Here is a 15036-nt window from a genome sequence, read left to right as displayed (position 1 = left end):
TAGCAGGTGGTACCACCACTTGTCCAGTAGTGGTTACGTACCATCCTTTCGAGTTCAATCGGGCCTTTACTAATTCAGCCAATTTAACATCTTCTTCTGAGTATCTTGGTTTTTGGTTCATATAATTCTGTAATGGGCTTACCTTCGTTGGTATCAGAGCCATAACTGTCCGTACCTGTCGTGCAATTCATCTAGCCATCCGATCCGCAAATGTATTTCCTTCGGCTATCTTAGAACTTCCTCCTTGATGCGCTTTACAGTGCATGATAGCCACCTGTTTTGGTAATTGCACAGCAGTTATCAAATTCAGAATTTCCTCTTGATATTTTATGTTTGTCCCTTGTGAGGACAGGAGTCCTCGTTCCTTTCATAGAGCTCCATGTATATGGGCCACACCGAATGCATATTTCGAATCAGTCCATATATTTACCCGCTTTCCTTTGCTCAGTTCTAAAGCTCTGGTGAGAGCTATTATCTCTGCCCGTTGTGCTGAAGTCCCTGGGGGCAAAGCTTTTGCTTCTATTAGGGCGTTTTGTGTAGTTACTGCATACCCAGCATAACGGACCCCACCTTCCACAAAACTGCTTCCATCAGTAAAAAGTTCCTGATCAGGTTGCTCAAGTGGGGCATCCTTCAAATCGGCCCTCGTCGCATATGTATATTCAATCGTCTCCACACAATCGTGTTCTAATATGCCGTCCTCTGTGTTTGTACCTAGAAAAGCTGCTGGATTCAACAAGTTAGTCGTCTTTAGAGTCACATCATCTTGTTCAGTTAATACTGCCTGGTATTTCATCATCTGACTTGGGGATAGCCAGTACCCCCCTTTTTGTTCTAAGACAGTCATTACCATGTGTGGCACATATACATCAATATGTTTTCCTAAGGTCAATTTTCTTACTTCTTGTATTAATGTCACTGTTGCTGCTACTGCTCGTAGGCACGATGGCCATCCAGCACTTACCGGATCCAGCTGTTTGGAGAAGTATCCCACCGGTCGCTTCCAGCTTCCCAGTCTCTGCGTCAGAACTCCCAATGCCAATCTCTGTCTCTCGTGCACAAACAGCTGGAAGTCCTTGGTCAAATCCGGTAATCCCAGGGCAGGTGCTTTTATTAACGCTTCTTTTAGCTTCTTAAAAGCTTCCTTTTGGGACCCTTCCCAAACGAAGGTCTGAGATTTCTGTGCCTCATATAAAGGTTTAGCTATCAGTCCATAGTCCGATATCCATAACCTGCACCAACCCGCCATTCCAAGGAATGTTCTCAGTTCATGTAAATTCCGAGGCTCTGGAATAGCACAAATTGCCTTTATACGATCAATTCCCAATCTCCGTTGTCCCTGGGAGATTTCACAGCCCAAATACATTACAGTAGTGCAGGCAATCTGGGCTTTCTCCCTCGAAACCTTATACCCATTTAGTCCCAATTGATTCAGGATCTCTATTGTTACTCCTACGCACAGTGATTCTTGTTCAGTTGCAATGAATATATCATCTACATATTGCAATAAGAGATATTGTGTTCTTGGTACCTGAATTTTCCTTTGAGTTACCCAGAGTTCCAATTCTTTCGCCAGCTGATTTCCAAAAAGCGTCGGGCTATTCTTGAATCCTTGTGGGAGTCTCGTCCAGGTTAACTGAGTCTTACGTCCATTGTGCGGGTTTTCCCATTCAAAGGCAAAGAGTTTCCTACTACCTTTGTCAAGGGGGATGCAGAAGAAAGCATCTTTTAAATCAATTACTGTGAACCATTTATATTTCTCCTTTACAGATGTCAACAATGTATATGGATTAGCCACTACCGGATAGATATCCTTTGTTATTTCATTTATTGCCCTTAAGTCCTGTACCAACCTGTATTCACCATTTGGTTTCTTTACTGGAAAAATTGGTGTGTTATATTCTGATTCACATTCTTCTAAAACTCCAAACTTTAAAAATTTCTCAATCGTTTTAACTATCCCATATCGTGCCTCCAATTTTATGGGATATTGTTTTATCCGTACTGGTCTCACCCCTTCTTTCAGTTCCACTACTACCGGCTGAGCCATCTTTGATTTTCCGGGAATTTCTGTTTCCCAAACTGTGGGAATCACTGCTTCCTCTACTTCCCTAGGTATCCGGGCATTTGGACTGTTCTTTAACACTAGTATCTGTCCGGATTGTGATTCCGGTACCTGCATAATCAATTCCCCATTTTCAAAAATAATTTTAGCGTTTAATTTTGATAATAAATCTCGTCCCAACAGGGAAACAGGACAGTCCGGCATGTATAGAAACTCATGTATCAATTCCTTTCCCCCAAACCGTAATTCCAGGGGTCGCATGAATGACCGCACCTCCTCTCTCCCTGTGGCCCCTATTATTGTGGTAGTCTTATCCCCTATTTTCCCATACAGGTCATTTAACACAGAATAAGTTGCACCAGTATCGACTAAAAATTGTACCTCCTCTCCCCCCAGCCTTATTTTCACTAGTGGTTCACCCTTTTCCGATTCTAGTCAGCTCTGACTCCCATATTCTCCCAGAACCATGGCTTTTGCCACCTCGGATTCCCCGAAGGAGTATCCAGATTGCGGGTTCTGTCTCAGTCTCTGAGGGCATTCATTTTTCCAATGCCCCTCCTGTTTACAATAGGCACATTGATTAATGCCTAATCTGCCTGATCCTGACCCTGGATTATTAAGTGTTCCAAATCCTCTTCCCCCCCCACGCATCATTCCTCTACCTCTACCCCTATTACCAGGGGTACCTTGTCCTCTGCTTTGCATTATAGCCAATAGATGTCGCTGCTGCCTTTGAACACCATCTCTTTCTCGGTTATTATATACTTTCCAGGCTGTTTCCAGCAGCTTATCCAAATCACGCAATTCAGCACCCTCTAATTTCTGCAACTTCTTCCTGATATCATCCTGAGATTGCCCTAGGAAAATTAGAGCCAGCTGAGCCTTAGCCTGTTCCGTTTCCACATCAAGATCCGTATATTTCCTGGCCACTTCTTTAAGTCGCTCCAAAAACACGGACGGAGATTCTGTCTTTTCCTGTCTGACATTATATAACTTTGACCAATTTATTGTTCTTGGCATAGCATTCTGTACCCCAACCACTATCCAATCCTGGTATCTCTTCAGACGACTCATCCCTACCACGGTATTATAATCCCACATAGGATCCTCCATAGGGAAATTCTGATCGACCGTCCCGGTGACGACACCCTGCCTGATATCCTCCCTAACTCGTTCTCGCGCTGTCCTTAGCACCATCTCTTTTTCTGTAGAGTCCATCAGGGTATCCAGCAATACTTGTATATCATCCCAGTCAGGATTCTGGGTTTTCAAGATCATTTTTACCACCCTAGCCACCTTACTTGGATTTTCTCGATAAGCCCCAGCAGATTGTTTCCAAAGCACCAAATCTCCCGGGGAAAAAGGAACTTTAACATACACAGGTCCCTCTGCTCCTACTCCCTGACGGAGCGGCGCCAATAATGCACTGGACGTTTGAATCCTTGCCTCTTTACCCTGCATATCTCGCTGTCGGGTCCGATGTGAAACTGGGGTGACGGGATATTCCCGTTCTTTTCTACATTCACATCCTTTATCTACTTCTAGATTCTCGTCATCACTGTCATCCCTTACTTTCCTGCTTCTTAAAGCAGGTGGGACTGACGGGGCTGGTGGGGCTATCAACAAATCAGAATCATCATCATCTTTCTGATGTCGCAAAACATTATTCACAGCCATGCATCCCATACATTTCTTCTCACCCACACAGCCTTTACATTGCTCACTCGATTTTGTATTAACAACCATTATTCCACACGCCTTTCTCCATTCATCATTGTCCCTTAACATAAAGAACAGTTCCACATATGGGACCTCGTCCCACTTTCCTTCCCGTTTGCAAAATGACATTAATTGCATAATCGTATCATAGTCTAAAGTTCCATTCTCCGGCCAGTGGACTTGATCCTCTAATTTATATTGCGTCCACCACACATTACAGTAATCAATTAATTTCCCTTTTTGCATCCCTTGTCCAAACCGCCCCTCCTTCCAGTGACTCAAAATACACCCTAACGGCGACGACTTTGGTATTGATGACATTCCAAGCTTATTTCAATACAGGCTAATACAGACAAATTCAATTTCAAAATATGAAAGTATACCAAATACTTTACCAGACCATGAAAGTATACCAAATACTTTACCAGACCACTGTTTGCCTGAACCTGCAGGCTATATACCGAATAATTTACCAGACCAGACCACTGTTGCCGAACCTGCAGGGCTTTCGCCACTGTCTGACGGACGGCGCCTAGGCTTCCCTTGGAGCTCCGTAGCCCAACCACGCACAGCTTTCGCCGTGTCTAACAGGCAGGCTTTTACCAGACCAGGAAATGGTACCAATACCAAATAATAAAGCACCGTCTCTTACCAATGCTGTTGGTCCGTCGAGAGCACCGGAGGTCGGTCGCGGTCGATGGCTCCCCGAGAATCACTCGGTGCCGGCTGGAGCTGGATCGATGCGCAAGCCGCCTCAGCAATGCCCGCGAGGTCCCATCTGGGTCGCCAAAACTGTTAGCCGAGAGAAGAACACATAACCACTCTAAGGAGGTTATATGTGGTGCTTTATTCCGAGGCCCCGGGAACCAGGGGTACCCACCCAAATCTGGTTCCGAAGACCGTTACAACGTGCTCACAATTTATCCTGTAAAGTATTACATATGCATCACCTTTCCCACTATGCTGATACATATTCATGACCTATCCCCGCTTCGTATTATAATGAGTACAAAAGTCATTTCCATATGTTCTGCGCTTGCGCAGTGCCTCCTGGTGGTCGTGGGCAGGGGTCTCAAGATGAAGTAAGTAGTCTTCCTCAGATGAAGTAAGACGTCTTCCTCGCTGTGTACTTTTCACCTTTTGAGTCCTGGATAGGTTCCAACGATGATGCTTTCACCAGCATTCTTCTTATCTCTTTCTGACTGGTACTGGTATGCATCTTCGTTTCTTATCTTAAAGGTTCTGCTTTGAAGTAACCTGGGGAGTACTGCTTCGCCTGGGGAGTACTGCTTCGCTTGGATAGTCTCATATATTTATCTCCACATCCTAGTTACCAAACTTTCCAGTAGCCTTGAGTGCAGACACCCAGCTCGGCCAAGGTCTGTCTTTGCTGTCAGGACTTTTTATGCGGTACTAAAAAAACTCAGCAAGTTTCAAACTGTTAGCAACAGGCTTAACGGAACATAAATCAAGCAACTCACAAGTCTAATTACTCTATATATCTAACACCTTGGCCATTTCCGCCGCTCTCCACTGAGGCGCCCATCAGTGTCCCGCCAGCAGGGCAGGCCAGGCCAGGCCAGCGCTAGCCCCGGGCACGTTTGCTTGGAGAGCACCCGTGTACCTGCAGACGCGCGGCAGAGACCTCCCGCCGCTCCGGCGACCCCGGCGCCTTCCCGCGCTGCGCCCGGCCTCGCCTCAGGCGGCGGCGGGGCACAGGCGGCGGGAGGGGGCGGAGCGCCTCTGACGAGCAGGAGGAGGCGGGCGCCCCTTCCCCCAACCGCTTCGGCTCTGAGCGTCCCCCGCCGCCTCCCCGCCACCGGGCACGGCTGTACAGCGGCCGGCGACCTCCTTCACCCTTCGCGGGCCGGGCTGCCGTTCCTCACGTCTCCGCGCCTCGCCAGCCGCCCCGCCGCACCGCCCCCGGGGTCGCCCCCTCCCGCCCTTTCCTTCCACTGACGCAGTCTTTGCCGCACCAGCTCTAACATGGCGGCGAGGCGCTGAGGAGCGCGGGGCGACGCGGGCCGCGAGCGGGGTGAGTGCCGGTGCGGCAGCCGGTCGCCGCCGGAGTCCGGCGCGGGCGCCATGCGGCCGGACGAGGGCCGCGGCCCAGGCCGCAGCGGGGGCGCCGGGGGATCGATGGGGTGGAGGTCGCAGCGCCGCGGGGCCTGAGCCTCGGTTACGAACAGGAGTGGGAGCCCGCGCCCCTCCCCGGCCTGCCGAGGGGACTAGCCTGGCCGCCGCTCCGGGGCGGCTGTGGGGCAGTTGCTGTCGGCTCCCCGCGCGCACACACACACACACGCCCCCTCGGCAGGCCCGGCGGCCCGTGTGCAGGGGGCGGGCGGGCCGCGGCCGGTGCTTGTCTCGGCAGCAGGCCCCCGGGCATCCCAGGTGAGGGTGTGAGGAGCTGCGAGCGGGGCCGGGAGGCAGGTGGGAGCAGGAGGGGTGGGTGAAGCGGCGGCCGGGGCCTGGCCAAGACCGCGCCAGGTGCCAGGGTCCGCGCGGCTGGGCATTGCCGCCGCAGCGCAGCGAGCCGCGGGCCGGCACGGCGCGGGTCTGCCTGCCCGCTGCCGGCGCCCGGTCGGCCTCGGGTGCTGCTCGGTGCGTGCTCCGGAGTTTGAATGAGTCCTCACTCCTCCCCTAGAAGGCGAAGTAACCGGGCTGTCTGCGTGCCACATGTTCTCCTCCCCTCTGCAGGCCTCTCCTAGGGAAGTGAAGCCTACAGGAGCTACCATGGCTGTCAGGAGGGTCCTGTGCCTCTCTCTTCTAAGGATTTCCTAAGGCACTTAAAGAGATTTTTATCAATAAGGAGTTTCAGGCTCATTAAGTGTGCAGCCACGACCAAACCATAGGTACTGCACATATATGATTGGACTTTGAGTCACTGAGGAGGCTCAGAAGGAGAGAGGCATAGGAGAAAAAGAAATAGTTTCTTGAAACTGGACAAATTATCTACTGTAGTTGGAAACATTGCCTTACAATTCAGTCACATTTAGAAAAGTAACTTCCATAATGATGATAAAGTCACCTTTGCAAGTAGTTGCCTAATGTTTGGCTAGTTAATTATATTTTAGTAATCATCTGAGACCTGTTCTAAGAGGAACATGAGACCATTTCTTTTGCATGAAGTCTGTTTTCTAAGATGTATCTTCTGAGAGAGTGTCTTGTTGTGGGGTTTGGGTTTTTTTCATGTTTCTGCTCTGTACTGCCTGCAAAAGAGGCCCTTCTTTGGACAGGGATAAGTGTTTTTAGTCTGGGTTGGGTTTTGTTGTGAGTTTCTTTAATACATATGTTTTTAAATCTTTTTCCCCATTGTGTTTCACTATTCCCATTCATTAATGCATTGGGGTCCAACAGAACTCAGGTTTTTAGGTACTACCATGATAAAAACATGGAAACTATACATGATTTATGAAGGCTTGGTTTATCTAAACTTGCAGAGCTTGTTTTACTGGCTTTTAAAATTATTTATAAAGATTTTGGAAAAAGTATAGTTTTCTTTATATGAAGTAGACATGAAGGAGAACATACAAAGGATACCAACGTCAGTAATCCTCTGAGAGCACCTTTTGGCGCCATATATCTTATTAAGACTTTCAGTCCTCTTCTATGAAACAGAACCATTTTTAATTTTTTTAAGTTAGCTAAGCAGTCATCAAGCTGTTATCAAAAGAAGATTTATTCTCCCCCCCCCTTATGATTTCAGAAAATCTGTGGATTATGAGGGAATTTGGAGTGAAGAATATGTGCTGCAATGGAGGATTTTACTCTGCTGCAGCATGATGTCTCCACTACCAGTTCAATCCTCCATGCCATGTGCATTTAGGAGCCATTTTCCATTTTGGAAGCAGAGTCAGAGATAGGGAGCAGATCTAGCCATCTTCTAATGGAATGAGGTTTAGGTAGGAGGCTGGGAAGAGGCAGGGAAGGGATGTAGAGCTAAAGTAGTAGAAAAAGGAGGAGAGCATGAGAATAGAAGGTGGTAGAACAAGGGGGTTTTGTTATGGTTGGCAAATATGGGTCAGTATTAAGAGCTATCTCCTACTGTTAGTCTTGCATTACTCTCATCTTCAGTAACAGGGGTAGGAACGGATTCCAGTCTGAAATTTAATTTGGGGGTCCTACTGGTTAAACAGCTTAGAGATTGCACTGGAACCTTTAAAAGCTTTTTTTTCCATTTTATACAATGATGAAACTTGTCTTTTGTTAGCATTTTATAAATCTTAAAATATAAATTCATGGTTTCAGACCTATGTTAATCCACTTTCTGGTTATGAATAGTAGAATCGGAATGGACACATTTCTTTGCTGTTTCTGGGGGAGCAGTGAACATCAACAAAGGCACTTATTTGTGGGAGAAGGCACTTGTATTTTTTCACAAATCTTAACAGGAAAAAGAAAATTCTGCATCAATTAGATAATAAAAAAATCATTACTAACTCTTGACAACAGAGCTTTTTCCTTGCAATTGACGAGAGTGTGGTTAAATATTTTAACGTCTTTCTCATTGTAGGTGTCTCTTTCCTAGGAAAATAAATGATCTAGTAGGAACCTGCATTTCTGTTTAAATGGTTTGAGAGGATGTTACTACCTTCTCAGCTGAATGTTACATTCTCCCAACTGAGATGTTATAACTGGCTGTGCATTCCTTACATACTTCAGTACAAGAAGACTAAATTCATGTTAATAATTGCAAAAAATCATACTGATAGTGAAACATGGAGGAAAAGATGGTGGTCTTTGGCAAAAATGCTGAGGAAATGATGGAGATTGAGGGTTGGGCTGGTTGGATTTTTGTTGTTCACCTTTTACTGTATCATCCTAACATGTCTGGAAACTCGCCACATAGGAGTGGAACTAGGAACAAAATTTCATGTCTCCCATTTCACAACAGAACTTCGTTTCCTATCTTTGTTCTATGGCTCCACTGTCACTGTAAGCTGGTATGTGTTACTGCCAAATCTTTTCTTGGAGGAGGGAGGAAAGGGTATTTTTTCTGCAGCTAGGTGGCCATTTGCATGAAAGCCAGAAAGCATGTATGAGCCCTCCGTTTTGGTATCAGCCCACGTTTATATTGGCTTCAGGTGACTGGAACCCCACAGCCTAAGTCATGTGATATATTTTTAGTATTTACTTTGTGCATTTGCATTTTCTGGACTCTATTTTGCTTAAAAATATACTTCTGAAAAGTCCAGATGGCTATCTTTGCAATATAAATCAATGTAATTTTGTCTCCCTGCGTTTGTAGATGGCCTAAACCAAAATGCTAGGAATGTGAATTTGTGCTCCTTATTGTTCACTTCATTTGGATGTAGAATGAAGACCACTGGAGCAGATTGTAAGTTGATAGAAAGAAACAAATACAAAGGCAAGGTCAAGAAGAAATTAAAAATAGGGGATAGCTGGTGATAACAGAGAAAGAAGTGAAAGAATAGGACACAATATATATTCCTGCTGAATACAGCTTTGTTCCATAATTGTTCTGTCCTGTGCAGGGACTGAAACAACTAGGTAGTGCCATGGCCTGTTCAGCATAGCTGCAAGTAATTTTTTTTTCCTGCCTTCATAAAATTAGGAAATACGACTGTATTGCTGCTTACCATCAGCTCTTGTGAGAAGTATGACATGTTGATACTTCAGTTGGTGTGCATCTGTGCTCTTTAGCTCCTTCCAGTTAAAAGGAGCTAGTTTATATTAAACAGTATTATTACCAGATCCTTGCTAGCGCAGGTGACTTTGGAAAAAAAAAATCGCCAAGATGTATTTTTAAGCACATCAACACATTTGAGTGATGATCTCTGGCAGAGAGATGCCTGTGAACAGTTTGGGATGGTTATCTTTTTCCACTGGTACAGATCATTTTGAAGGAGAGCAGCTGTCTGCTGCCTGGCTGTGAATTGGCCAGTTTTATCCTGCAAGTATCTGAACAAAGTAAGGAAGCTAATGAAGGTGCGAAGGGATGCAAACCCTCATGGATACAGCTGGTGATGCCCCTGCTATGGATGCAGCCGTTCTGACAAGAGTAAATATTTTTGGTGAATTTGTCAATAAACACAAATATGCTCTAAGCTGAACTGTAATTCCACTTGCAGAACTAAAACCAAGAGGCCTCTTTAGTTAGCTATACTGAAGTGGTGTTTTGGTTGTTTCGGGGTTTTTTTCTGGTTTGGGGTTTTAGTTTGTTTTTTGGCTTCCCCCCCCCCCCCCCCCCCCCCATAGTTTCCACTTAGTAAAGAAGCTTCTCAAACAGCAGGTGGTTGAGCTTGAGGAATAGCTTAAACATTTCAGGATAGTACTTGGGTTGATATATTGCCCTTTCTTACAGAGTTTTTGAAGGAAGAAGGGAGCTGATCTCTCAGGATTGCCCTGCATAGCACATTTTTGTGTGTATGTATAGCGAGCATCTTTTGAGTTGAGTTTAAAATCATATTTCCTTCACTAGTAAAATTCTATCAAGTTCACAATTAAAAAATGCAAAGTATTGTGGGTTAGGAGTATCCGCATTCTAATTGAAAACAAATTTGAAGAGATAAATACACAAGTCATGTAAGCCCTATTGGTACCATAGTACCAATATAGTATAGTATTGTTGACATATAGTATAGTATTATTGACATATAGTATTATTGAGCTTTACTTGTAATTTTCTGACTTTATTTTTGGTATTTTCAAATTGTTTTTCTTTGGGTCTGTGTTTAACATTCATACTCCATGTACTTGCTTTTAGTAAAGACAAATTTTAAATGATCAGTATGTACAAGATTGTATTTGGTGTTAAATGCTACATGAATAGAAACTAATAGTTTATGGATCACTTGTAGCTCTGTAGTTTTCTCTGTAACACTTCAGTTCTGTCTGAAGTAATAACTTTGCAAAGGATGTTCAAATATATTGAAGAGGAAACGCTCATTTGACTTCTAGGTAGGTAGGATAAATATCACTAATGTTTTAGCCTGGCTTACTAGGCAATGTCAGCTCGAGAGTTAGGTATATTTACTTGGCCTGGTGGTTGACTAGTCAGGGTGTTCATACTGACCAGTTGGCGTAACTGTCATTTAGAACCAAGTGCAGCCAGTGCTTAGGGGATTTTATTGGAGAATTTAGGGAAACTGCAGGTAACATTTAGAACATGGACTTAAACTTGATTCGTTTCGTCTTTGTGAGGCAAGGAAGAGGTAGAAAAACATCAAATTGAGCTAAAGGTGGTGAGAATTCAGGTAGAATTCTTTATTTCTTCCTTCTCTCTCTCACCCAGTTCTCCACAAAACCGAGTTAAAAATTGACTGACATAAGGATACTGACATTTATTTTACAATTTGTCTTTAGTCATTATCAATGCTTTAAATAAAAAATTGTGTGACATATAAAGATAGTTGGCATTTATTTTGATTAAAATACTGTATATAAATGTTAAGGCATACCTCTACATTTCTCAAGCAAATTGCCTGTAAAGCAGGAGTTAAATCCCTCCTCGCACAAGCCCTACAGCTAAATATCTAAAGTTTGGGTACAATCGATGAATCAGTTGTGGTACTACTGGCTCTTAGATGTCTCAGTTCAAACTGTCAGTTCTACCACCAAACAATATTTATTGTAGCATTTATTTGGAGAGGTTTCCTGGGAAAAATACCCCCCTGCCCCTCTGTGCAGCTATACAGTCTGTTCTGCTGCAGACAATATGAGTTGGTGGCTGTCCTTTGGGCGGGCACTTTTGTCTCCTCCCACCTGCCTCATCTCCCTTCCTTGCCCATGCTGCCACCTTCCTGGAGCTGCCCTAGAGTCTGTGCAGCAGCATGGCGAGCTGGTCAGCCTTCTGCTAACCCGACAAAGTCCTCAGCTACAGGTGTTTTCTCTATTTGTTCCTCTGCCTGGCTACAAAATTTGTTACACTAATAGAAGAGAAAAGGTAATTCAGGCAGAGGAGTGAGCATACTGACCCTGCTGCTTTTGAATTAATGTATTTGTTACATAGCTAAAAAGATATCTAGTGGTATTCTGCGTGTTTGCAAAGTCTCCTCATGCTAAAAATCACGTGAAGTTGGTTTACTGAGTGGTGTTTAACTTAAATCAGTCCTGCATTGTTCTTGTGATTTTTCATTGTGTAATCTTGGCAAAATGTTAGGAGTGGCACTGAGCACAAGTGAGAGAATATAGACTAACATGATTACACTGCTGTCTTTTGATTTCTTACAGCCTCTTGTTCCTAAGCTGAGAGTGACAGATGGTGACAATTGAATTTTCCGAGGCTGTTCTGTGGCACAGCTATGAGTGAAGCTTTTGGAGAGATGTATGCAGTATGTCAGCTAGATTTGAGTAGTGTTTTGTGGCAATAAAAATAATTAGAACTGAAAATTTATGTATTATATTCCAAGTTCTAGAGGAGGTACTCCAGTCTTACAGATCCTTTTGCTGTCATTGGGGTTTTTTTTCCCTCTCTAAAGTAATTCAGAGAGGATGTGGCTTCAGAAAAGTAAAAAAATATTGTGGTGGTGCTTAATGTTGGAAGGTCGGAGATAAAAATGGGATTAGGATAGTGCTTGTTATGCAAAATGAAAGGGATACACTCAAAGAAAAGGGAAGGTGGCATTAAAATTCTTGATAAAGAATCATAGAATCATTTAGTTTGGAAAAGACCTGTAAGATCACTGAGTCAAACCATAAACCTAACATAATCAAGTCCACTGCTAAACTACGTCCCTAAGCACTACATCTACGCATCTTTTAAATACTTCCAGGAACGATGACTCAAGTAAGGAAAAGAAACAATAAAAAGCCAAAATAACTTCACTCAACAGTAACTGGAAGAGTGTATTTTTTTTTTTTTAAAGTAGAATAGTTTCGTTCCTAATTAGAGCAGCTCCTGATAATTGCAGTGATAGGAATCCAGGAAATGTATTCCTAGGAAATTGAATGCTAAAGTCTTAACATATGTTGGTGATTTATCGAGTTGTAACCATCGTAAGTTATTTTCCACTCTTAGACCATTCTCTGCATCAAAAGTTCTGGTATTTCTGAAAGTATGCCTACTTGACTTGTGCAATTGCTACTTGCCTACAACAGTTCACTATCCTGGGCTGTTCTCCTTTCTGTGCTTGTAAACAAGCCTTATTTTGTCTCTTGAGCAGCTTGAGCAGTAGTTCACGGCCCAGGTAATTAATAGTAACCGAGATGAACTGAACTGGGTTGTGGACTGCAGCAGCTGATGTATTTCTGAGGAGATGAGGCCTGACCTGAAGCTGGTAACCCTGACCAGAGGGGTGGGTTGGCATGTGGAGATGGCAGCCTCCTCAGCCACTAACACTGAGCCTAACAGAAACTGCAAATTAGTATTTTTAAAACAGGCAATTGCAAAAAGTTTTTTGAGAGCACTCAAACAAGCTGTTTGGTCTCAAAGCTGTTGGGTTGTTTGGTTTTCCACCCCCCCCCCCCTCCATTTTTTAACTCTCTAATGCTTATTTTATCTAGGATATAGAATTCCAGGAGCAGGCAACTTAGGTGATTACCTATACTGTCTGGATAGCAAGATGTCAAGCTTTATTATCCCCATATTTTAGAGTATCTTTCTGTTTTGTATTTCCTTATCTGAAGTATAGCACTCAAGTTTAATACTTGTGTGCAGCAGACACAATCCAAGGAACTCATTAGGGTCTACAAAACATGGAAATGACTTCACATTTTCTGAACCTTTAAAAATACTTAGGTTTGCTCTCTTTTTTTTTTTCTTTTTTTTAAGGTTTGCTTTTTTGCAGGTTATGTTGTCATTGTAAGTCAATGTGGAAGATTTTACACACTTTCACTTTACAAAAGGAAGAACTAAATTTATTTCTCTTACTTGCAGTATTTAAACTTTTGAAGCCATGGGAGTAAAGGTCCAGAGACCTCGTTGCTTTTTTGACATAGCCATCAACAATGTACCTGGTAAGAAAATTGAAATATCCATTTAGTAACATGATATTCATACAAGATACATAAGAATAATACAAGAGTTAATTTCATAAAATATATGGCTTTTTTTTTTTCCTAGCTGGAAGAGTGGTCTTTGAACTGTTTTCAGATGTGTGTCCAAAGACATGTGAAAATTTTCGCTGCCTTTGCACAGGTTTGTAGATTTTAAATTTATTTGTAATTTTTAATGTAATACCATGTTAGCTAGTTTGAGGTCTGTTATTTTTTCTGACACTTTCTTACATGCAAAATAAGTACATTAAAACCTTGGTTCTTGGTGTCTCTAGAGATTTATCTGATTTCTCAAATACATCTGATGTAGAATCAAAGCAGTTGTAGCTTTGGCTTAGTATGTTGCAGGGACTATATACTAATCAACTTTAAATACAGACACAGTAAGCTGATTTTCTGTTACTAGCATAGATATTACTGTTCACATTATATAACATCATCCAGTCTTGAAAGGTAGCCAGTAAGAGGTCAACCATGCAGACTCACTTTTCAGTTTTATGGTCCTTTGAGGTGTTTGACAGTATTTGCTGGTATTCATTAGTATTTTTTTTCCCCTTAATTTTAATTTGTTGATGGAGACTGATGATATCCACTCCTATTGACATTCGGATTCTTTTTTTGAGCATAATACTGAGAATATTCTACCCTGAAAGCATTTCCAAATAGAATTACTGTGCTCTGGACTGCATGCTTTTGTTGAAAATGCTGACAGTTTAGCAAGACTTAATTAATTTATCACAAGAATAATTCTGTGAATATGCAAATAGCATACATGCTTTCTGTCTTTAGCATTTTCTGCTTCCTTTCCTTCCAGCTCTTGTTTTTCAGGTCAAGGTTCTGTAGCTGTTAGTACTGAAATCACTCAGCAGTACTAATATTATCTGAATCAGGTGCGGGTGCATAATTACATTCATGTGAAGTTAGCTAGAACACTTAGTGCACCATTCATATCTGCAGAATGTAGGTATTACCTGATCTGATATGAGCTTTACTGGTGCAAAATCAGATTATCAGAATTTGTTAACAAATTTGAACCTTAAAGTGGTTCTTCCTAATAGCTCCGAGTATGTTATCGTGTGATCATGGCATTCTTGATCTGCCCAAAAGTCAGATTTATTGCATAAAGGTGCTACTACTTAAAATTTTTTACTTGAAGTCTTTCAACAGCATTTTGGGTGAGGAACAAGTACTCCTAAGTTCATACTTAGTTGCTGACATTCAAAATCAAATTCAGATGCTGAACTACTTTTTTGCTTTAACGTATCTAAGAATAGTGAGGAAAATATATGGGCTGA

At 43.0% G+C, this 15036-nt stretch overlaps 1 protein-coding gene across 3 annotated transcripts in view; it reads left to right on the top strand.

Moving 5' to 3' along the window:
• The first annotated feature begins 2811 nt into the window (after positions 1-2811).
• The window catches only part of PPIG (peptidylprolyl isomerase G), a 30559-nt gene continuing 18334 nt past the window's right edge, over positions 2812-15036 (top strand). For 2 of the 3 annotated variants that reach the window (XM_030486083.1, XM_030486081.1), the window contains exons 1-3: positions 2812-5819; positions 13623-13702; positions 13809-13883. Coding sequence is in view for 2 of the 3 variants with exons in the window: in XM_030486081.1 (XP_030341941.1) it covers positions 13642-13702; positions 13809-13883 (136 nt within the window). In the remaining variant the exon portion in view is untranslated. Of the gene's footprint in view, positions 5820-10109; positions 10172-13622; positions 13703-13808; positions 13884-15036 lie in introns of all 3 variants that reach the window. The other variant, XM_030486082.2, reaches the window with a different exon arrangement.

Source organism: Strigops habroptila, chromosome 5, assembly GCF_004027225.2.
Source record: "Strigops habroptila isolate Jane chromosome 5, bStrHab1.2.pri, whole genome shotgun sequence".
Classification (NCBI taxonomy): domain Eukaryota; kingdom Metazoa; phylum Chordata; class Aves; order Psittaciformes; family Psittacidae; genus Strigops; species Strigops habroptila.
Note: the sequence above shows the minus strand (reverse complement) of the source record. Positions and strands in the feature narration are given on the sequence as shown.